This window comes from Ascaphus truei, chromosome 2 (genome assembly GCF_040206685.1).
Source record: "Ascaphus truei isolate aAscTru1 chromosome 2, aAscTru1.hap1, whole genome shotgun sequence".
Lineage (NCBI taxonomy): Eukaryota > Metazoa > Chordata > Amphibia > Anura > Ascaphidae > Ascaphus > Ascaphus truei.
In genome coordinates, this window is record NC_134484.1 from 406,461,797 (window position 1) to 406,487,491 (window position 25,695).

Here is a 25,695-nt window from a genome sequence, read left to right on the forward strand (position 1 = left end):
CTACCTCTTGTTGGTCCTCAGTTACAGCTCTACCCTCGGCACCACTAGTCCCAGCCAGGGCCTGCCCAGTGAGCAATAAACTGAAGAGGCATTGACAATCTTGGAAGATCAACAATCTGAGACCCCAAAGAGACCAATTACTCTTCCAAGGAGCATACCACTGTCAAAACAGCTGCTCCAGGTGCACATACATGTGGCAAGATGTGCATTGAGTGGCACTCTCAACCCTGCTCACAATTGCAATATTTGAGTATTAAGTTCCAACTAGCAGTTTAGTTCTCTAGTCTACACAAAGGTTGGAAACGAGGTAAACTCCTCTTGGTTATAACTCCACACTTAATCCAAAACTGAACACAGTCACACAGCATTCGCCATTTCACATACTTACGAGTACTCTACATCACAGAATGTCAATACATTTACCAATAGCATTTCAAATGTTTTTCTTTGCGAAAGAAAACTATTGCAGTTGATGCTAAAGTTTAATAGCATCCAGTTAATTGTTATTTAAACAAAAAAAAAGATCTTAGAACAAACAGACATTACAATCTGCATTTTTATTAAAAAAAAAAAGAAATTATACAAAATGCAGATAAGCCATAAGTTTAAACAATAAATGCTAGCATTTAACAGCAAGATAAAGAGCTAAACAGGCGAAATGCATCTCGTGTCTGGGTCTTCCATGCATGTGTTTCAGATGCTCATGATACACTGAATAAACTAGAGGGAAAGAAAAATAGCATTAAACTTAACAGTAGCACATGAATCCAACTTCTAGAATAGTGTCATTTGAGTTTTGATCCTATGAAAATTTACTTTGAATATGCTTGCTATGCACATGCTAAATACAACAAAATGTAAGGCTTCTTGGTCCATTCAATTGAATGGGCTATAAAGGTTAATTTTGACACAGCACGACTCCGTAAATATGAGTCTACATCTACACTGCTTTTGTTAATTTAAAAAAAAATAATAATAATTGTTTTAATACGACATTGGCAGTTTCCAGTAAGTTTTCTTTTATGCCTGTTCTAACTGTAGAAATTACCCGAGCATAAGAAGCAATGCTAAATACCATTTACATTACTCACATCATCATATTGAAAATTCACTATTCCCTGCTGGGCACCGTCCCTTCTTCGGAAAGTGTCTGCAAAAAGTGGGGGGGAAAAAAAAAATAATCATACTTGCAAAGATTAAACAGATCAAACATGTCTTCAAGAGAAGAAAAAAAACACAACACTATTGTAATCCAATATACCCATTAAACCACACATTCTGATACCGTTGCATTAGAAAGATAAATCTACCCTTCATGAGACTTGGCCACAGAATATGGAAATCATGCTTTAAAAGGTTTTGTCCTTTTGATTTTCCAAATGGACATTCAGCATTCTTATTTTTAATAGTTTCATAGACACTATAGTCTACATATTTAGCCAATGTTATTGGGGGGTGGGGGGGGGGAAACCCACAGTATTACTACTACTATGATTTTAGACACCGCTTTTCATTCACAGCTTTATATTAAGGCAACAAATGGGAAACATTTTAATGGAAAAATATCAACTGTAGTTAGAATGCATTGGCACATCAACCTACAATCATTTCTGTAGCTCCTGCTGTTTACGTCTCCCCTGTCACCACATACCTGTGAGCGCTCGGATTTTCACACAGCAGGCGATATAATCATCAAATGTGATTTTTCCATTGGTGCTGTATCTCTTTGCAATACTATTCAATGCTTGAGGGCTCAATCGATAGCCTGATCAGAAAATTATATATATAAAAAAAAATTAAATGTTGGCAAACTTTTTTGAACATATATTAATTCTTGTCTATTTAAAGCGCATCTAAACAATATGTAACTTATGATAATATACCGCTAACTATGTAAACAGCAAAGATTTACAGCTCTTCTCTACCTCTGAAATACAGATTGATTTCACTGTTGTACTCAAGATATTGACCTTTTCTTCCCACTTGTCCCCTTTTTACATCCTACTACTGAACTTTTAATTCTCATGAAAATGACACCGTAACACTGGCACTTCCCCCATCTTTCATATGCAAGACATTAAGGACTAGCTTTGGCATTATCTTGCATTATAGTGTATAATTGTTATAACAAAAAATACTCTAGTTTCATGGGTGGACCTTCGCTATACTTACCCATGGTTCCCAGGGCCCTCAGCAGCTCTTGTCCATCAATTGCTCCACTTCTATCACTGTCAAAACTGGCAAAGTGTTGTCTCCAGCCATTTATTACAACCCCCAGTTCTTTGAACTCATTAAAGCCCATTTTGCCAGACATATCCCTCTAAAAATTAAAGTTAAGGAACACATACACATTTACCATAGAACAGCACGTTTTGTACAGTGTGCTCCAATGATTCTGCTGTGCAAGCACTATTATAGCTTGTTGGATATTAACTACTGTACATCTGCACCAACACTATAAAACAAAATCTTTATAAAATGATAGATACAACATTGAAATATTCATTTTAAAAATTGGGTTGCTACACTATTTTTACTTTGATCAAGTTCTTTAGACAAAGACAATTGATACACAATATGTTAAATCACTAAATAAAATAATTACTGAAGCAACAAAAACAATAAAAAAAACCCTCTGTTGCTACCACAAAAATAACAAAGTACATGTGGTATATTTCCTGGCATTAAATGTTGTACCATTTTGTATTCACCTGTATTTAAAAAGCATCAGGTGAGGGTACAAAGAAAGAACCAATGTTAGCTTAAATGTCTTCTGGTGTCCGTGCATATACAAAAGGCTGAAAATCCTTATATGGTATATACAGTACAGAATACTCCCAAAGAACTTATTACACACAGTGATGTGGACTACGAAATAAGGGAGAAAAATAAATAAATTTGTTGTAATCGTTAGATCGACTGAAAAACTAATTTGATGAGATGTGAGCCATTTATTTGTACATACGCAAACACTTAGGCCCAGATCCACAAAAGAGTGCTATAAATTTTAGCATGCATTTACTGCCAATCGTTTGAATTCATGTAGTAAAATCGTGGTAAAAATTAGCACCAGTTTGTGGATCTGGGTTTTAGGAAGTTATTCATTAAGGTCAGTTATGGGTTAATGCTCATGAAGAGCCATTTACTCCCATTCAAGTCAGTGGCAGATCACACTTGTTTGGGTATGTTTACACAACAGGCCTTAATAAATCTGCCTCTTAAAGAAGAAGAATTTGCTCTAGAGCAAGTGTGCACATTGTTTGTTATATACTGTAGTCACATTTTTATATACAAGTGAACAGCCACAGGGCTAAGGAGTTCCCGGCTTATTAAAAGGGGTCACTCGCTAACTTTGAAAAGATATATGCTCACCTCAATTCAGAATTACTCTCAAGTCCTATGTGATCTCTGAATGGCTCTTATAAATGTAGTTTAAAATTTTTTTTAAATTGTTAAACCATAAAATAACGTTAAATAAAGCAAACTGCAAAGAAAATTAAATCCTTCTCCAACTATACAAAAACATCTCAAAGTAGAATATATACTAGTCAAAGTCACAAAATTAAGATCAATTATTTACATAGGCAACCGCTTTTGAATCGGTGCAAAAGTCATCATAAAAAAAAAGGATACATCCAGCATAGAGATCATAAGTCTGCAGGTTTCCAAGTTAAAAGCTGCAAGAAAAACAAAAAGCCCATTATTAAAAATATTGTGTTACTATTTCCTACTTATTTTTGATTGCCGCCTAAACCACCAGTGGAACAAGATAGTAAATTCATGAATATGTTACAAAAATCAGTGACACTTCCTTCCATGTATCTTAGATGTGTTTTTTTCCTTTGTTTTATTTACAAAGTAGAAACCAGAAAACCCAGTTTGACAAATGTGCACAAATGCTGTACCTGAGTGTACAGAAGCACTGCATACTTAATCTGCCCCCCCCCCCCTCCCCTTATATTCCCCAACAGGATGGGAACCAGTGGATGCCAGGACATGTGCCGCACCATTTTCAATTCTCATGAACCCTCGATTCCCCGGGTACATTTTTCAATTCTCAGGAACCCTCGATTCCCCAGGTACTTACCGGTAACGGGTACTGGTTTTAAATCTCTTGCATTACTCTGACAAGTAGGAAGCCACAAAGGATGTCTTCAGAACATCACATTTTAGGAGGAAAAAAGACTAAATAGCTTTGAGGCTATTTGCACCTATTTTCATATATTTGTTTATAATTGACCTTGTTCATCAGCTGTAGCAGTATCATGCAGTGCAAGTTTATTCACTTCAGTGGACATATCAGGTGTAGAGCAATTACTTTGTTTATTCTACATATTGGGGCTCATTCATAGTGTCCACAGATCAATATGGTGACCTGAAGAGGTTTGAAGGTTATACAGATACATTAGTAAGTCCAACAGCTAATTTGACCATGTTCTGAGCAGATATGTGGATGGAAATCTCAGGTTATCACGTGAACCATAAAAATGACTCTGTAATAACATAGATCTGTGACTAAGGATAGTACACCAAGATATTTTCAATAAATAAAACGATCTCAGAATATAAATCAGTTAAAAGAGAAATCCTTCAGGGCACTTACGTTTGTATCCTCCAGCGAGGCCTGCTTGTGTGAGGCATCTCTGCAACTCATCAGCATCTATTTGACCATCCTTTAATAAAACAACAATTAATGTAGACTTCAGAATGTTTTTGTAAATGTGTTCTTCATACGTTCAGTACCAGACTGCTCTGGAAACCACACACATTTGCATTAAATATTTATACAGCATTGGTTTAGTACGTATTTCCAAATAACACCGATTTGTCAATACGATGGAAAGGCTTAGCAGTTGCTTTCTTGCAAGATCTTTCTGTATGGTGAGAAGTGTTTTTTTTTTTCAGTTGTCACACAATCAGTATAAATTCTAGGCCTACAAACTGGTAAGAGTAAGCGTAATCAGAGTGCACATTAGTATTATTGGTATTCATGACCTATATTTGGCTAGAAAGTGCTTGCCCACAAACTCATTACATGCATTCAGATTAACATTTCTAAACTAGAAAATAAGGTAATTAACCAACAAGCAGATTATATTATTGTTTCTCCTGCAAACACTAGCATCTACCAATAAACCCAATTTTCTCATGTGAATCAAGAACTAGTTTTCCCAAATGAGGTACTGTATCCAACCAACCCTTCTATTGTCAAGAGAAAAAATATAAAGTCTCAGGATAGAGCACTCAAGATATCCCAAAAATAAACACATTTAAGCTCAAATATAACAGTTTAAAACATAACAAAAAAAAGGACCCGAAATAGACACAAAGTGTGTATATTAATGACCCAACAAGGGCATAAGTCTAATCTTACCACCTATCAAAGGTTAATGCAAGTGATAAGAGTGATAACCCAGGGAAACAGGTTCTCTGAGAGATCAGGACCAGCCAGTCAGAGGCTGAACCCCCGAGAAAAAGCTCAAAATAACCACTGGCTATATAAGACATGCATACCCCCCACACACAATCATATCAAATCACAGATCAAAAAAAAGGATGAAATGGGCAGACTAGCATTGAGAGGACTGATAAACAGTCCAAAGGAATTCCACTCAGGACACCTAGGTAGGTGAAATAAAGATGTTTGAAGTCCAATGGAAGCAGAATCCTAACAAGAATCCTGCCAATAATTATATGCAAAAATAGTCCAGCACAAAAAGGGGGATAAAGGGTATATACTTATCCACAGGAGTTGTGGATATAATCCCATAGTCAGCAGTAAAGCACACATATGAACAGGGTCTTGGGGTCCGGTAGTACTCCCACTCTACATATATTTCAATCGAAGACTTCTTCATGGAGTGAGGAGTCATCTTGCTATTTAAAAAGGTTACCACACACATGCACGTTAATTTTAGTGGTCCATTTTTATTTTGCCCCATCATTGTACAATTATGATGGCAGTCAGTGGCCATCCTACTTTAAACAAAAACAATGGAAAGTCATGTACACCATCTCGTTCATGCCATTAAAATATTCAATATTTTAATTGAGTACGCAAGGGTTGAACAGGACATTTTAAAATACCTTTTTCTTTGTGTTTATGGGGTCATTTAAGAATTGGCCTGGTTTCTGTGTTTGCATCTGTGGGGCAATAAACCCTGAACCAAAGAGATGGTTCGAGAACAGCGACAGGGGACAATGGGCAGAAATCACCACTCCTTTTCCTAAAATGGTATTTTGATGTCTGAAGCATCTCACCCCTTTATGTGTTATTTATACTATTTGTTATTTATAAGATTGTCACGTGTATTACTGCTGTGAAGGGCTATGAACATTAATGCCGCTATATATAAATAAAAACATATATACATTCTGCCAGGCTTCATCTTCAAAGGGGCACTATGAAAGTTTATTGCACCCTCCTGAGCCAAAGCAAGAAAAGGTCAAAAACATTTTGCATTTGGTGTACTGATTTAAAAAAAACACACAATTCCCATATGATGTGTCCCCCAATGATGTGTATGTTTATGACCGGTCGGTTCCAAAAACAGGTTGCCGTTGCTACATATGCAAGATATCCGTTTGCCCCTCAAAGGTTAAAATAGAGGTCTAAATGTAAATTTTGATCATCCAAACGCTATGTTGGTCACATTATTTTAGGGGTTACAGAAATAAAGTTATGGGTTATTTGTATACTCAGATATTTTGCCTTTAAAACTAATATTGCCTTCATAAATATCACAGGAGGAGTGGGAGTCAGGGGGACACCCACAAAAAGGTGGGGCCCATCTTAGTGACAGAGGCAAAGTTAGGATCAACATTTGTTATAGGAAATTAGAATTCAACAAGGGGAGTGTTATATAAAACACATGAATTCTCATATTCCAAATTCAGAGACCTATGAGGAGTCTAATAGGTGGTAACATTTTAAAGGTCTCTTGATAGCCATTTATTTTATTAATTTGTCCGCATTTCTATATTGTATGTTCGTTATAAAAAAAATTCTGTAACCAAGCACGGTACTATTTTTGTATATTAAATCCAAAATGTAAGTACGTACTGTCTTTGGACTCTAAATGAAACAAACGCTTTTTGAAGATATTAACTGTATTTAAGGACACATTTTGCTGCATTGGGTTGTGTGTTAAATTACATATGTCCTAGTAAACAGGGACCCTAAAAAGGTAAGTTCTTAAACTATTCTTGATGGTGGAAGCGAATGGAGGTGTAGTCTGACAGTTTAGGGAGAGATACTGCTCCTTTAAAAAAAGGAGGTAAGCGAGTCAGCTAGATGTATTAACCCTCGTCACATATACAAGTCACGTGCTCACAGGTGTGACATACAGCTCACTAAACTACATTCCACAAATGTTTACTATTTTGGGGCCTATGCAGAGAGGAACGGCATAATAAATTGCCATTGTTGTAAAAGTTCAACATTGTGGCGTATTTATTGAGCCTGATTCAGAAAGGACAAATCGTCAATCAAGTCTCAAAGTGTATGATTGGCGAGTGTTAATCGCGCCATTTCAGACTGAGCTACTTACATCTGGCTATATTTTCAGTCACTGCGGGTGAAAGTCACGCTCGTGAGTCTCACAAGACTTCAATTCAAGTGGGAGGGAAATTTCTAAAGTAAACACCACATTCCTGGCACAGCGTCTTAGTGACGGCTTCTGCATAGTTACATACCAGAGAAACAGCGCGCGTCTCTCTGTTAAAGTGGTAGAAGCACTGTGAAGCTGCAGATACTGAAAAAAAACCTTCTCTTTACACTTTTACAATTTTTATTAGCTACAGTCATAGACATTCAGTGACAGACAGTGTACATACTGATAGACAGACACACAGCAATACATACTGATACTCAGACAGATACACAATAATACACAGTGATAGACAGACACACAGGAATATACACTGATACTCAGACAGACACACAATACTGTATACACACACATTTACAGACACTGATACACAAAGGCACAGTTGAGACATAGGCATACTGATATATACTGATCTGTACATGCATACTCACACAGATACACATAGCCACACACATGCTTATATATTGTTATATACTGTATACTGCTTATACTGTATTGCTCAGAGTTTTTGCTGACATGGCAATGTTATGTGTATAGAGGCATATTCACCCTATTGCTTTGTCAATGCCCTGTGTGCATCAGAGATTTGGGAGCCACATATAGTGACAGCAGTTGGCATGGATCTGGACAGGTTTGTGACAGCATGATGCCCTCCCCCCAAGCCCAGCAGCTGATCGCAATGTGAAGCCCTGCACTCGGCAGCAATACTGACCCCCCCCCCCCCCCCCCCCCAAGCCCAGCAGCTGATCGCAATGTGAAGCCCTGCACTCGGCAGCAATACTGACCCCCCCCCCCTCCCCCCAAGCCCAGCAGCTGATCGCGATCTGAAGCCCCGCACTCGGCAGCAGTACACATACACACACATGCATACATGCATACACACACATGCACACATACACACACATGCATGCATGCACATACACATACACACAATGCAAACACACACACACACACGGCACACAATGCACACACACACACACACAGGGACAGGGACCGGAGCAGAAGGGGGGCAGGGACCGGAGCAGAAGGGGGGCAGGGACCAGGGCAGAAGGGAGACAGCGATCGGGGCATCACACACACACACCCCACCTTCTGTCTGGCAATGACGGCTCTGTAGGGAACCGGCTGCAGACCCATTGGATGGGAGCGGTCACGTGACCGCTCCTCCGCTTCCCCTTACTAACTGACAGCACTTTCCAGTGAACAGGACGGCTACTGCCGTTTTTTCCTGGCGCGCACAATTGGCGACTTCAGCGCTGAGAATTCAAGCACACATGCCGAATACCACACTTTGCCCTTTCCTGCATATGCCGAACCTAGAAACATGGCGAAATTTAAAAAAAACACGCTTCTCGCCAACACATTGGCGGGATGCTGCCGCCTAGCAAATATCCTGGCGAAAATTTCAAATTTCGCCACTCAAGGAAGCCTCTGTGCATACGGGAAGCAAATTCTGCCGAATACATGCCGAATGGCATGTATTCGGACGACTCTGCATAGGCCCCTTTATCTTTTGAGGCAAAGTAGAATGCAAACACTGCACAGCAAAGTCACAACAAGAGAGACAGTTTTGGTGTAAATACAGTAGTATTAAAAAAAAAAAAATTTACATTTAGGAAACAATGTGCCAATCGTTAAGCAGAGCGTGCTGATCGCAACAGGTCCACAATCAGGCCCTATCATTTCAATATCTTGAAAATGTAATTTCAGCTTAAATTGTTGCAGGTCCCTTCATCAATGTATGGGATTCATTATAGAATGACTTAAGTGCTAATAAAATGGTTACCGCAACTTATCCTTCCAAAAAGCAAAGACAAAAAAGGATGCTATGGCTTACGTGTTTCGGAAAGTCAAAATAAAAAAGGAAGCTGTGAATATATCCTGCTACTGTACATTGAACCCTGTAAAGTGTTTTTTGTTTTTGTTTTTTTAAAGATAAATGACCAGGAAATATGCCCTATGATACAAAACAGAGAAAGGCTACTTAAGAATAAAAGAAAGAACACAAAAAAAAAAAAGCACACAACTCCCATGGGGTAGTAAAACAAATATAATGTGCCAATATGCAGCAGGTAAGTTATGCACGTAAATCAGAGTAAATTCAAACAAGCGCGACATGTTATGGACATGTTACCACACTGGCAAAACAGCTGATCCCCACATCGAGCAATGGTTCCTGAATGCTGCGACAGGATGAAAGGTCCTGAGCTTCGTCTCGATGCAGTCTGTTCCTGGTGTCCGTCCATGGTTGAATTGGCACCTCTAATGTCTCGAGCGCTATACAAGGATGCTTCCACACGGACAGCTACGGCCAATTACACTTGCTGGATTCAGGCTGCAACTGATGACGTCACTGGTCGCATCACTGGAATTGCTTTTTCCAGCGACCGCAGCCTGACGTCACCTGCACTATAAGTGCAGCCTTTAGCTACCATTATGTTAGTCACACCATGAGGATTTTTAAAATATTTATAACAGGAGCACCAAATGATTGCCAGCGTGGGTAAGAATGTAGAATCATACATTGTCCGATTTACATATAGATATAAGGAAACCACAAAGGAAAAAAAAAAAAAAAAGAGAAGAAATGCAGTATTGCTGCTTTAAAGCAGCTTTGTGGGAACCAACATTCTGAGTGGCTAGTGCAAAGAAATATTTTTAATCTGTTACAAAAGACGGCTACAGTCTTCATGCCTCAAGCTCAAAAACTGCATCTGTTCCATTAAATTGTTAAGAAATACAGTTTGGATATGCAACAATTTTAAGTACCCTTCATTTCAAGATGTGGCCACAATGTGAGCTATATATGGCTGTCAAAGTGAGTACAGATAGGTTGGCAGTTTGGCTCATAGACCTATTGTATATATCAATTACATAGATGCATAGACATGTTTATAGAAGCAATGAAGGGGTCAATGATTTTACTTATTTTCGTGGGCTTTTTGCCTTTAAATCTGCAGGCTCACACCACATCTCCCCACTCCGAGACGAAGCCCTAGTAACAGGGTGAAACGCGTAGAGGGGGAGATTGTGGTGTAGCCCTAGTGTGTTGCTGTTGTGCCAATAAAGTTTTTTCAATCCATCCGGGAGCCTGTGGAGTCTGTCATGCGCAGTGGCGCCGGATCTTTCACCATGCATCTGGATATGCATCCATATATGAAGGTTCATTGCTTGTGTCCGGATTGCTTTAGCACTTCAGCTTGCGACTTTGGGAGTCGTTACAGGGGGAGCTACCCAATACACATTAGAACAGGATATATACAAAAATATATATATATATATATATATATATATATATATATATATATATATATATATATATATATATATATATATATATACACGGTTTTTCATAATTATTCCTTTACTTTCTTGGTGCCTAAAAATTGTCATGAGGTGACAAACTTCTGACTTTCAATATGATGCGACAAACAAAACATGCAGATAATAAGCTAGGAAGGATAATGTCTGGCAGTTGTTCGGTGATGAGGGGGGGAAAAAAAATGGAGAATCAGAAATTGGTAAATCCCACTGTGTGCATTTAACTGCTCCTGTGGATCTTTCACAAGGTCGTAGGATAGAACACGGGCAGAATAAGTGTAATGTCCCTTCATACATTCATGCTAACCCTTTAAGTGCTGACGTGGTTGCAGCTCCAGCGTCACGCCCGTCCGATCATGTGCCCGCTCCTCAGATCTCGCAGATACCCCGAATACGGAGATGAAAGAGGAGTACTCTTCCATTTCGCCGAGTGCCAGATAGTGTTCTGCGCTTCACGGACAGAGTCTCCTCTCGTAGCTACAAAAGACCATGACGTAGTCACTATGTCGCGGGCCCCTCAAGTGTCATACCCTGTGACATAATGGCTACGTCATGGTGCACACAAAAGGGTTAAAGCTGCAGTCCAAGCAATATCCTATATGTTTTTTGTTTTTTTAATAAATTAGTTCTGTACTATGAGAAAATACATGTAGCATTTTTTTCTTTTAAAAAACAACTCTAGATGAAATGTTTAATTTATTATAATAACAAGCATTTTGTTTCTATAGCATCCATTTACAAAGTCACATCTCCTTCCTCTTCTGAAACAGGCCCTGCCCTCTCTAGCAGTGCACCATTTGAATCTAGTGACCGACTGGTCACATGATCTTCCCCACAGAACTTTGTCACATTAATATGCAAATGCATTCCACTGCAGAATACTCCTCTGCAGCCATTTAGTGAACCCACGAGCCGAATCTTAGCCAATCGATCACAGGAGAACGGATTGATTCGTAACTTAGCTAATTACTTATTGTGTGGATTGTATTGATGCATATACTAAAGGGGAAAAAACAGCAGCTTGGACTGCTGCTTTAAGAGAAGCAGAAAAAGACTTGTGATGGTATTTAAGTAATAACCCCTGAAGAACAAGGCGTTACTGGCCAGTAATACCCTGGCTGGAAGAGTTGAAAGCCCAAGGCTACAAATAAAAGGCTCCATGTTCACCCATCAATATGACACATATCTATGTGTAGCATAAATACCCCACACCCCATACTACAAACCAGACAACATCTTCAAGATCCTCCAGACAGAGGCAATCCACTTTCAGAACCTGGGTAAAGTGTTGATATGTGGAGACCTCAACACCAGAACACGCAGAGGACAGGACTACATGTCTACAGATAAAATAGCTACATCTTTGGAAATTACACTTGCGGTCATAGCTCTGTGACACACCCAAGAACCAGCTACGACAGCGCAATAAACAAGAATGGTAAAGAGCTTCTAAACCTGTGTCGCAGTCTGGGACTATACGTTATCAATGGACGGACAAAGGGACACTCTTTGGGCAGATACACATGCAGCTCTATGCTGGGCAGCAGCATAGTGGATTACGCATTCACTGTAATTGACCCACAAGCCATCAGTGCTTTCATAGTTACACCAGCATCACCCCTATCAGACCACAATCAAACCCTGCTCTTTGAGACCAGACCAACCAAGCACAACACAAAAATCACTCTCCTACCATCATAGCCTGAAAGCCATCTACAAAAAAGGACAAAACAGAGCCTTGCGACATACGCAGAAAACAAACCGCTCAGAAGTCAGAAACCTACTCCAAAGCTTCCAGAACACAAATTACGAGCAGAACAAACACGGAGTAAACTTAGCAGTAAGAAACCTCACCAAAATATTCCATCTAATAGCAAGAAAATCAAACTTGAAAAAACTAGTCCTAATAGACCAACAACAAATGCCACAATCAAAGAAAATGGTTTGATAAGGAATGCAGCACCCTTAGAAAAAGCCTGTGAACAATATCAAACCAAAAACACAGAGACCCAAACAATAAAGAACTACGAATAAGGTACCAACACCTGAAGCACTACAGGCTACACCCTAAGGCCTCGTTCAGGGTGTCAGCTGCAGGACTCGGAGGGAGGGAGGGCGGGAGGCAGGCAGTGCGGGAGTTTGCTGGGCGATCTGTGTTTATCCCCCAGCAGACTTTTCAGCGTTGGGGAGGGGGCGGGTTACACACGGCAGGGTAAGTATCCAAGTTGCAGTTATGAAATCATTCTGAATAATGATTTCATTGGCTGCCTTGGTCCCTGTGACGCTGCTGCAGCTCCAAAAAATGAAATTTTCGTTTATTGAAAACCAGTATTCAAATTGAATACTTTGTTTCTCACGGCAGCACGTACGGCAGCACGCCCTCCCTCCGAAGCCAGCACCCTGAACGAGGCCTAAGAAAGAAAAAACCAAACCACATTGCCAAAAAATTGAAGCATTGGATGAAAATACTTGTTGGCAAACCTGGAAACATAGATACAAAACAGAATAACAGACACCTGGCCATTCAGAATGGCAACATCTGGAAAAACTACTTTGCAGACCTTTATCAAGAAATCCCAGAAGAAAACCTGACAAGAACAAAAACAAATCCTCACCGAACATACATCACTGGAGAACATTATAAAAGATAACCAAAAACCCCTGGACATAATCACAAACCAGGAAATAAAAGAAAACCAATAAAAACCAAGAAAGCCAGTGGACCAGATTGCATTCTACATGAGATGCTGAAGTACAGCAATCCATCTATACAAGAAGCTCTACTGAAAATGTTCAACCTTGTCCTTACTACTGACTACTTCCCTGAACTGTGGAACAAAGGACTGATAACCCCTATCCACAAGAAAGGAGACAGGCTGGACCCATCAATTACAGAGGTATCCGAGTCAGCAGCACCCTGGGGAAAATGTTCAACAGCATATTGAACAGCAGAATCCTCGCCTTCCTGACAGAGCAGAAAGTGTACTGAGTAAGAGCCAGACAGGCTTCCTGCCAAACCACCGCATCACGGATCACATTACACCTACACAGCCTGATCAATAAGCATGTCCACAACACCAACAAGGGCAAAATCTTTGCTTGCTTTGTGGACTTTAAAAAGGCCTTCGACTCCATCTGGCATCCAGGTCTATTGCTGAAAATACTAGAGAGCGGAATAGGTGGGAGAACATACGACACCATCAAAAGTATGTACTCTGAAAACAAAGCTGCGTGAAAGTTAATAACAAAAGGACAGACTTCTTCCATCAAGGCCGTGGAGTTAGACAGGGCTGCAGCCAGAGTCCCACACTTTTTAACATGTACATCAATGAGCTTGCAGCAGCCCTAGAATCCTCCTCAGCACCTTGGCTAGAACAGAGATTAAAATCTCTACTATATGCAGACGATCTGCTCCTGCTGTCTAACAGAACAAGGCCTCCAACAGAAACTGGCAATACTTGAAAAATTCAGCCAGACCTGGGCACTCTGAACCTAGGAAGAAGAAATAAAGGAAAAAAAAATCCAACCATATCGCAATTCAGGAGAAGGCCCGCAGAGTATTCTATGTATGCAATAAGGAAACAAATGTACCACTTCAAACCACCAATTAGAATCTGGAAGAAAAATATTCAACAACATCATCACACCCATCCTTCTATATGGCAGCAAGGTGTGGGATCCTGCGACATACCCAGACTCCACAAAACCGGATGCCAGCCCAACCGAAATACTGCATCTGGCATTCTGTAAACACCTTCTCCAAGTACACAGGAGTATATCAAACAATGCATGCCGGGCTGAGCCACTTCCTCTACTGTTCACTGCACAGAAGAGAGCACTGACATTCTGGGCCCACCTAAACAGCAGCAATCCAGTGTCTTACTGCTACAGAACAATGAAAAACCAGGATCTCCTCACTAAACCCTGTGTCAAACAACTTGTCCTCTCACTTCAAGAACAAACCCCCACACAGATCAACAACCTGCCGAAAAAACAAATCAACTCATTTGCCAGCGAAATGAAAAAGTCACATACTGCTATGTGGGAAAATTATAACCAGTGCTCAAAGAAGCTGGAGACCTACCACAGCCTACAGAGAATACACACTGGCACCCAAAGCAGAGACAGAATTTGAAGCGGAGGGTGGAGGGGGAAGAGAGGTGAGAGGTGTAGGGCGGGGGGAAGAGGGGTGTAGGGCGGGGGGAAGAGAGGTGTAGGGCGGGGGGAAGAGAGGTGTAGGGCGGGGGGAAGAGAGGTGTAGGGCGGGGGGAAGAGAGGTGTAGGGCGGGGGGAAGAGAGGTGTAGGGCGGGGGGAAGAGAGGTGTAGGGCGGGGGGAAGAGAGGTGTAGGGCGGGGGGAAGAGAGGTGTAGGGCGGGGGGAAGAGAGGTGTAGGGCGGGGGGAAGAGAGGTGTAGGGCGGGGGGAAGAGAGGTGTAGGGCGGGGGGAAGAGAGGTGTAGGGCGGGGGGAAGAGAGGTGTAGAGGGGGAAGAGAGGTGTAGGGGGGGAAGAGAGGTGTAGGGGGGGAAGAGAGGTGTAGGGGGGGAAGAGAGGTGTAGGGGGGGGAAGAGAGGTGTAGAGGGGGGAAGAGAGGTGTAGGGGGGAAAGAGAGGTGTAGGGGGGAAGAGAGGTGTAGGGCGGGGGGAAGAGAGGTGTAGGGCGGGGGGAAGAGAGGTGTAGGGCGGGGGGAAGAGAGGTGTAGGGCGGGGGGAAGAGAGGTGTAGGGCGGGGGGAAGAGAGGTGTAGGGCGGGGGGAAGAGAGGTGTAGGGCGGGGGGAAGAGAGGTGTAGAGGGGGAAGAGAGGTGTAGGGGGGGAAGAGAGGTGTAGGGGGGGAAGAGAGGTGTAGGGGGGGAAGAGAGGTGTAGGGGGGGGAAGAGAGGTGTAGAGGGGGGAAGAGAGGTGTAGGGGGGAAAGAGAGGTGTAGGGGGGAAAGAGAGGTGTAGGGGGGAAAGAGAGGTGTAGGGGGGAAAGAGAGGTGTAGGGGGGAAAGAGAGGGGAGAGAGAGAAAGGTGTGTGGAGAAGAGATGGGGGAGAGAAATGGGGACAGTGATTTTAACTACAACATAATAAAAAGCAAGTACTAATTACCTCAGCACAAGCTATATACAAGTGGAAGAAATATTACTTTGTTGCAAGTAACAAAGTTACTAGTTGGGACCAGCTACTGTAGCTTCTCACAGCACTAGCAGCTGAGAGACAGAGATTGCATACAGTATGCTGCCGTGCAGTGGAGACAGCCTGCATATGCTGCCGTGCAAGGCTGGGTCCATGGTCAAAAAGACAGCGCTGACCCAGCACACTTACCCCCTGCATCAGATATGAGTGCGGCTTTAGCAGGCGCTTCCGCAGGCGTGCGGAACTGCAGGAGACAGCTCCAGTTAAAATTTGCGCGCTGAGGGGAGCGGAGGGCCAGTCACGTAACGGCAAACAGCCAATGGCACCCCGTCATGGCGCTAGCCCCGCCTCAATTGCCACAAGCACGCTCGCAGCCTCGCCTGCCAGGACACTTAAAAAGCTCCTGCTTGAGCAGACGGGCCTGAGCAGCAGCGCGGAGGAGCACGGCTGGAGGCACCATGTCCGAGGCCTTTGGAGAAGAGCGGCCTGGCAACCGTTTTAAATTTGGCGGTTTTTCATTTTAAATTCTCAACGCGCGTCCCCTGCATCTCTAAAAGCTGAATTGGCAAGTTGCCAAAAATTCCAGCAATTACTAAATGAATAATGCGCAAAATTTTTACCAATCAGAGCAGGGATTTCAATAATGCCCGGATTTTTACAGCTTTAGCCTATAATAATCAATATGCAGTGAACGGCTTGTTAATGTTACATTGAATGTAACAGTTCTAAAAACAGCTCTAGCACTAGGAATCAGCCGAGTAGCTATAACACTCTTTGCATGATTCACAGGCCTTTATTTAATATGCATGACGCGGTCCTTCCTATGCAGGGCAACAGTTAAGCTCCATCCACATGAATGGGACTAATCTTCACAGTTCACTTATTAGACCGCAGGCATGGTCAGCGCTTAGACGCCGACCCGCGCTCACGCTCGTCAGTGAGCGTCTGCAGCCGCAATGAGCGGCTTTAGCAGGGGCTCGCGCACGCTTCCGCATGTGTGCAGAAGCGTGCCAACTTTCACCCGACAGTCGGATTTTAGTTTGAGCGCCGAGTCTGCTCACGTGACGCCAAAGCAGCCAATGAAGACGAGGTGAGTGCAGCAGGGGGAGAGATGTGAATGGGGGAGAGATTGCCTGCCAGTGGGGTGAGTTGCTGCTCGGGGGAGGGGAGGGAAGAGATGGGCCAAGGGGACAATATGGTGCTCGGGCGGGGGGGGGGGGAGGAGGGAAGTGGCCCAAGGTACCGCCTCGTAAGCGCACTTACTGCCTCACCAGCCAGGCAAAATCTCCTGCTGGCGCGGCACAGCATGAGCGTGGATAGAATATGGGCGCAGCCTTAGGGATCATGGACTCCTCAGAGTATTAACTAATTAAAGAATTCCTTTTCCTACTTACATAGTGTGCGTCTCTTACCCTGTATTTTATACTTTGTATTTGTCAGTATCCTAAGGATTACCTGCAACTGGAGTACTTTCTCTATTACCTATTTTATCTAGTAGAACACTCCATAGGTTAATTTCTTCAAGGTGGTTTGTTTGTAACTACAACACAATACAGAGAGAAACCAACTCACCTGGCCTGCAACAGATGCAAAGTATCCATACAAGGGATCCTGATGCTGGCCATGAAATGCAGGGCCTCCAGGAGCACCACCATACTGCAGAGAAAGAAAAACATTCCCGTTTACAAATGGTGCCAACAACTTCGTGATACAGAGCAAAAAAAGGGGAGCCGTTTCTAATATATTTGGTTATTGTGATCACACCCAATTCTCAATTCATCCAATAGTTGTTTTTACTGTGGAGAAACATGTTATGCATGTATAGCTTTATTTATATAGCGCCTGCAGCTGTACTCAGTGCTTTACAGGCGAGACAATACCATACAGGGAATTATAGTACAATAAGTGCAACAAGCAGAAACAGACAACATGAAAGCAAATCCCCGCCCCAGAGATCTTGCAGTATTCCTTGTTCAGATAGGTCCGAGTTCCTGGGCATAGCAGCAGGACTAAAAGCAACAATACAGGTTTCCCTTATTGTTTTTATTACAAGATACAAGCAGGTAGGCTCCGGAGCTGAACTGAAGGGGGAGGGGGGGGGAAGAGATACTTACCTTTGTGGCGGTGCCAGCATCTCTATGCAGGCGGAGAAACTGTGGGCCTAACAACGGCAGTGTTTAAATATCGCGCAGGCCTATGGGAATCCGTGATGTCACCCGGTGTGGCTTCCTATTGGCCCACGTGAACTTGGACATTTAAACGCCACAGATAGCAGCACCGCTACGGGAGGTAAGTAAGTGTCTCTGGAAGCAGGGGTCTCCAGATCTGAAATTAACTGTTTCAACCCAGTAATAATTACATATTGTTTTTAAATGAAACCTGTATTGCTGCTTTAAGTGTTACGGTGTTTGTCAGTAAGAATTTGGTGGCAACGGGAACATTTTTAAGGCCTTGGACGCTAGATAAAACATTGTTTATGATTGTCGTCCTCTCCATCAGCAAAGACATTAAATGATTAAATAAAATGTTGTGTACAGTAATTGAAGTTTTCAATTTCTTGTAAATGTTATATATAATTAACTAAAACCATATTTTGCCACATCTTTAAAATATATTCAGGTTTATTAAAAAACAATTTCAGCACTTTCCGTTACAAAAGTAGGTGCTTATAGCAGACCGGAATTGCAGCGAGCAGGAGAGCTTTATTGCTTCAGGGTCTTAACATAGTCCGCCTTGAAATCTATTGGGCTTAAGCAATCAGGCTGAAAGAACCTGGTGTTGTAAGGAATGATTTCCAAATATCATAACTAGACTAATCTACAAAGTTCCTACGAGGCTGCTCACATGGAGCTGGTTAAATACTAATGTGGAATATAATATTTACAGGCACCTGCCTTCATGGGCAAATACATCAGGATGGCTAGCACGATGCAGGCATGTATAAAATACAATGTCAATGTCATACCCTGAACATGACAAGTATGACTATATAGCAACATATAGTTTCGTGTAGTTTGTGTAGTCGCAAAAACGTTGAACAGCGGACTGCGGTGTAGGATACCTACACTTGCTCAGCTATGCCAAAGGCTCCGGTCCCAGTCAGCACTATAGCACGTGCGCCCGGCGGGGGGGGGGGCAGTGCGTGCACAGCGATCTTGGGAGGGAGAGGGAGAGATTGCGATGGGAGGGGGCGTGGCCATGACCTCACGCAGCTGGTTCACCCTCATTGGCTGAACTGCCGGTGGGGCAGGGCCACACCTCCGTTGCAAGTTCCAAATACAAAAAAAAATGTATTTGTGAAAACTTGCAGTACAGCGCGGCTGCCATATGCGTGCAGAGGTAGGCACTGGGCCCAGTCTGATTCGGGGGCGGTGCTTGTGCGCACGCCTGTAGAACGCACTGGGACCGCAGCCTAAAAAGGACTGAATCAAACTGTTGACGGAGAATAGCAGTGCTACATGCTAGACTGCTGGAGTAGCAAGGCTATACTGGTTCTTTAACCCCTCAAAATGATTGCACGTATTGCTCTTAAGAAAAGAAACTGTAGCTAGATTCACACTTAATCAAGATTTTAAAAAAAGTTTCTATTAAAAGCCATAGTCACTGCAATAAAATTGAATAGTTTGAATATTTTAAGCCAGTTAACTACTGGGACTTTGCACCTCAATGAAGAAATGTTTATACTCTGGGCTTGTAGATGAAAAAAAGGCAGTTGTATTGTGCTTCATAGTAGCCTTGCACGCTCACAATTTACCACCGTATAGAAAGTGAAGTGTTCCCCCAATTACTTGGCTCTTGTGGCCAATACCCCCCTTTTATTCCACACTCCTGGAAGGGCTGGGACCTGAAAGCTGAATACATGGGGCAAAATAAGGCCATGCCTAAGGTGCCGTCGTCGGCGACACGGAGGGTGACGTCACCGTTGCAAGTTATGTTTCACCGGGCGGCCGGATCACGGGATTCCGGCAATTTGATTTGTTCAAGGGCCGTCATGTGACGGCCCTTGAAAAATCAAATTTTGCTGGCTTCAGGTTTTCGCGACGGCGACGTCACTTGTCGCCGTCGCGTGCACTATAAGTCTGACAATGGCAGCCCAGTTATAGACACTTTAAGGCCAAGCAGACGTTCCTCTTACTGTATTTAGACCCATAAAGCTTTCATTAAATAAACGCTTCAAGAGAAATGCAATATTATTTTGGGAGATGCAAGCTGGAAAATAAATATTTAATTTCAGGATGACTGTTTTTTCCAATTACAAACACAGTAGGTCACATTTAAATGGTGTACCAGTTATGCCAGGCCAACTTTCATTTTTCTCAAAATTAAATGTTTTCTTAAACTTTAAAGGAAAAAATATACAAAATAAAGGAGGCAACACTCCTTTAGATAAAACTCACCTAAATGTTTAGGAATTTAATACAGCATTATATATTAGAAATACAAATACCGGATAAGTATCTGTCATCTAAACTTAAATAGGTTAAACTTGGACCTACATTTTTTTCAACCTCATCTACTATTCAACTACGTAAATCAGCTCAGCCTGTGGGTGACTAATTGGCCCTGCATTAAGCAGGCTACTATTTCACGCCCTGCTACTAAGGAAACCATAAGAATTGTTGCTGTACAACCCTTAAAAGTCCGTTTGACTACCAACAGTTGGTAAATGTTTGTTTCTTTGCAGTATGAAACACTAAACTATACTCAGAAAACCCATTGTGTAATATTTACACTGCTACAGTTATGCATGCATGTTAGTATAAATGTTTGAAAAGCCATTGTTTTAAAAAAAAAAAAAAAAAAAAATTATGCAGGTATCTATTTCAGCCAGCCAAACATTTACTTTATCTAAAAGCAGGGGGAGGGGCGGGAAGTGAAAATGTTGTGTTGTCACGGACATTGTAATTATACTCTCAAAAGTCTTTCATTCAATCAAAAACACCAAAATACAATCTCAGTGACAAAACACAAAAAAATTTCACTTCGAATGCGCGTGCTCGACACCCCCCCCTCAACCCATTTTTTTATATGAAGGATTCTAAAATAGTAAGATTCAGAAGTCATGCCATATCCCGTATTCTTAATAAAGCATACATAGTGCATACTCTTCATGATAAGAATTCTGCTTAATACATATTTCCACTTATACATTAACAAACAAATGAAAGAACATATAATCAGCTGTCAGTTTCCTTAATTTGAAGATTACTCCTGATCCTTCTGTGCCGACAGACGTGTGGCTCCAGTCTCATGCGCTGGATGCGCATGTCGAGCATCGCCGGCCGCTTCAGCGCATGGCGGCATGCGCCAATTCACTTCTCACTTCAAGTACACACACCATCGCAGAACGTTATAAATTACAGCCATCCATGATGTGACACCTTCTCTATAACTGATGACCTAACCAAGAACCAAAGTTCACCAGTGGGGAACACCACTAAATTAGTCAATAATTGTAGACGTGCACTGCAAATCAAAAAGAATGTGATTGCTACACATTTGTTTTGCGTATTGCCAAATGATCATTTTTTAATTACCTTACTTTTTACTGCACATTGATAAAAAAAATATATATATTATTATTTTACAGCATGGCACTCAAGCAAGTGTGCCGGTAAAGAAGAGTTGTGGCTGAAATTAACTTCTCAATCAAGGTCACTGAGGGTTGAATTAAAAGACCAACGCCGAGATGATCAAATTTCTGCTGTGTGTTCACTAATGTCCACACCTGAATCTAAACTGCAGTTTAAAAACAAAAAAAAAAATTACAGCTGTGTTTGAGGCCAGAGCAAGACTAGGAAAGCTGTCTGGGATGTATGAAAACACATTTTATTTACTCCAATGGTAAAATGGTTTACGCTTTGAATCATCGTTTTAACAATGCAAACAAAAGATTTTTCATTGGCAAATGTGGGAGTCTTTTTCCTAGTACAAAACCCGATGTAAACTTCCATTAATACCTGAAATGTTAGGCTCCTGGCATCACATCTTTGTAAGGACTTGGTAGAATAGAGAAGTGTTTTTCAATAGGGGTTCTTAGGAAGCACCCTAGGGTTCCCCAAGCATCCATAAAGGGCTCCCTGCAATGTTCAGGTCATGTGAAACTTGTACCAGATACAGAAGAATTTACAATGCATCTGATCAGACACCTTATTAGAGAGGTTATGGTTCCTTACAATACATCTGATAGACGACTTATTAGAGGGTTGGGGTTCCACAGAATCTCAAAATAATTATAGGGTTCTTTAACCAAAGAAAGGTTAAACACTGGGATAGATGTCACATTTTAGGGGGATAAAATAGACATCTATACAGGTTCACACTTAATGTAAATAATACACAGGTAACCAACACATTAAAAGCTGCAGTTCAAGCAATATCCTACATGTGATTTTTTTTAAAATAAATCAGTTCAGTACTATGAGAATACTTGTAGCATTTAATAAAAATAAAAAAAAGCGTTTTAAAAGACATTTTTAATGTATTCTAATGTAACAAGCATTTTTTTTCTATATCAACCATTTACAAAGTCACATCCCCTTCCTCTTCTGAGACAGGCTCTGGCACACACCTTTTGCCCTCTCTAGCAGTTCACCAATTGTATATAGTGCCTGCTTCATCACATGATCTTACACACAGAACTTTGCATCTTGGTCCTGTTATGCAGCACTAACATTGATTTAAATAACCCCCAAGCCGAATCTTTGCTGATCGATCACAGGAGAACGGATCGGCAACTTAGCAAATCACTTGTCTGTGTGCAGATTGTATTGATGCGCATATTGAAGGGTTAAAAAATATATATTATTTTTTTTAAACGGCAGCTTGAACTGCTGCTTTAAAACATTATCATGTTTACCAGTAAACAAGACCACTGGTCTCGAGAGGACAAGTACAGAAAAGGCCCCCGTTAGGCCTTGCCCCCGCTGCCTGCTACAGCGTCCGCCACTCACGAGAGCCCTCCCCGCAATGGCGCCGGGCCCGCTGCGAGGGGGGTCCGCAGCGCTCGCGCGAGAGCTACTCCTGCTCTCAATAGAATTGAGAGCAGGAACTCGCGTCGAGCGGCTAGGCACGCCCCCCGGCGGTTCAGCCAATGAGGGCGAACCTGCCGGGTGACGTCATGGCCGCGCCCCCGTCACTCCTCTGCCACGCCCCCTCGGTCTCTGCTCCTGCAGTGAGCTGCAGACCGGGGAATAGCCGGAACGCGCAGCCAAAAGCGCGGGCGCGCATTAGAGCGCCGTAACCGGGGCCTTAGCCTTACCTAGCACTCTACTCGTGTATAAATGGCTGTATTAAAATGTAACCTTTATTAGGTATGTATTAAAATAATGTGACACATAACCAGTGTTCGACAAACCTATACATTTGCTCGCCCCGGGCAAGTGGATTTAACATTGTGGCGAGCTCCTATTGGCCCAAGCAGCACACGTGTGGTACCAGGTGGCGAGTAGATTTTTTTGTTCGGCGAGTAGATTTTTTGGTGATTTGTCGACCACTGCACATAACTAACAAAACATAAAACGACACCGACATTAATAATAGGTGAAGTTGCAATCCAGATCACAGTATGGTACTGTGTACTTGTCTGTACGGATGTCTTAGATTGTCATGAAATAATGAGTAGCGTGTGAACAAGATAGAGTATAAACACACTAACACGAGTCTGGTATATTCACAAATAGCACCCCAAACGTAATACAAGTGCTTTTACATGAGATCTTTTGAAAGTCTATGACCGTATAATTGAAGGTGCTTTTGGTATAAGCGCCTAAGTATCGGTCTGGTATATCAGGCTCTAAGAACTAAATAGTGCAGACTGTATGAAAGACTGTGATAAAGGCTAAACCTCAAAACCTATAATTAAAATTCTACATTGCTTAATAGCGCATGTTGGTGCACCCCAATTTCCATATAATAAGGATTCAGTAGGTTCTAACTCTTATGGCAACTATGAGTGCCCAAGGTGGCCCTTGATGAGTCATTTGATGACGGTGCGCTGTGTATGGTGCATACTAATGATGTAACCCCAATACTGTTCTAAGCATTCTGGCACAATACTCTGTCTCAGCTGAGATATTTTTATATATCAGGGTTACGACTATGATAGCCAATTCCAGTAGAAAGCACCTTCAACTCGCCAAGTTGGTGAAAAAATTAAAACTCTTTATTGCACTAAATAACAAAAAAACAGAAAAAAATACCTCCCACGCGTTTCGGGCTATACAGCCCTTTCTCAAGGAGAAAGGAGTCCAAGACGAAGCGCTTTACAGCGTGAAACGCGTAGTGGAGGAGGAGGTGATGTTAGCCTGCTGTTTAGTGTGTGCCATGTATCAATAAAGCTTTTTCATTACCGGATCTACAGTAAACTCTGACTTACTTACTGCTGTGGCGCCGATTCACCTTTATCTACCTCTCACCATCTATACAGACAAGAGCCATTTCCCCTCCCTCTTACTACCATGTTTACCAGTGTTGCAATAGCAATTAAATGATAGAAAAGTAACTGTGATATAATGTGTAACCACTAACAAACATATCTTGCTTGCCAATTAGTGGCAATTGGAGATAAAACTCTTTACATTAACTCAATTACTACATTAAAAAAAACTGGCCATGTACAAAACTGAGAGCTTAGCAAAATGAGCCGAAAATAAGAGTTTCCAATCTTGCTTCAGAATATACAAATGTGCACGAATTCCATATATTTACTAGGTGTGATCATATCAAATAAACCCCAATGCTAAACCGAAACCAACCGAACAGCTATGTGGAAGGAATAGGGGGCAGGAAGAGACACGCACCCAGAGAAAGGCCGGTGCATGTAATAATGTGCAGTCCTTTGGGGTTATCCTGCACCCTAACAGGACCAGCAATGCGTGCACAGCCGGTGCAGGAGGCAGGACGCCGCCATCTCTATGTGCTCCCGATTCACAATACTCATCGCCACATTACTACTGTCCGTGGCAGGCGACCAACCCTGGCTGGTACCGGAGGGGGATATCACTGTCCCCTCCCCCAATACGCAGGGATTCCTGCCACTTCACCAGCATCACATACCTCCCCAGCATCACATACCTCCCCAGTATCACATACCTCCCCAGTATCACATACCTCCCCAGTATCACATACCTCCCCAGTATCACATACCTCCCCACGCCCTGCAAGAATCCCTTCGACATAGCACCCCTCCTTCCCTCTCCCTATAGCACCCCTCCTTCCCTCTCCCCATAGCACCCCTCCTTCCCTCTCCCCATAGCACCCCTCCTTCCCTCTCCCCATACCACCCCTCCTTCCCTCTCCCCATACAACCCCTCCTTCCCTCTCCCCATACAACCCCTCCTTCCCTCTCCCCATACCACCCCTCCTTCCCTCTCCCCATCACACGGATCCCCCTAGGTCCATCCTCCGAGTCACTGGCTTCTTCCTAATAACACAGATGCTCACAGATGTATACGGTTTATTTCCATCCTTATCGATAGCACACAACTTACCCCTCCCTGGTAATACCCCCCTCCAGCTCCTGGTTGTCCTGGGTACGCCATTGTTGCAGTGTGTCTGTGTGAGAGAGAGAGGAAAACAGCTTAGAGAGCGGGGTTTGTATCCGGCCCGTAACTGGAGGCGGATACAGAGTGATAACGCTGCGCCCCTCC

General features: G+C 42.4%; 1 protein-coding gene across 1 annotated transcript; it reads right to left on the reverse strand.

Annotated features, from left to right (window-relative positions):
• Positions 1-538: 538 nt before the first annotated feature.
• On the reverse strand, positions 539-25,695 carry SRI (sorcin). The gene is made up of 8 exons (XM_075587402.1): positions 25,537-25,695; positions 17,618-17,701; positions 4,604-4,673; positions 3,634-3,677; positions 2,173-2,320; positions 1,652-1,765; positions 1,092-1,150; positions 539-720 (listed from the first exon to the last, which is right to left on the reverse strand). Exons 1-8 carry the CDS (start codon positions 25,585-25,587, stop codon positions 694-696), a joined length of 597 nt encoding a protein of 198 aa, XP_075443517.1. The 5' UTR covers positions 25,588-25,695; the 3' UTR covers positions 539-693.

What these genes read in the sequence shown, in the direction of transcription:
- SRI (XM_075587402.1), bottom strand. Translation starts at nt 25,587, where the DNA reads ATGGCGTACCCAGGACAACCAGGAGCTGGAGGGGGGTATTACCAGGGA. An exon ending in CCTCGCTGGAGGATACAAAC is followed by an intron (nt 3,678 to 4,603) that starts GTAAGTGCCCTG and finishes TTTTTCTTGCAG; the next exon opens with CTTTTAACTTGGAAACCTGC. An exon ending in TGAATTTTCAATATGATGAT is followed by an intron (nt 721 to 1,091) that starts GTGAGTAATGTA and finishes CTTTCCCTCTAG; the next exon opens with TTTATTCAGTGTATCATGAG.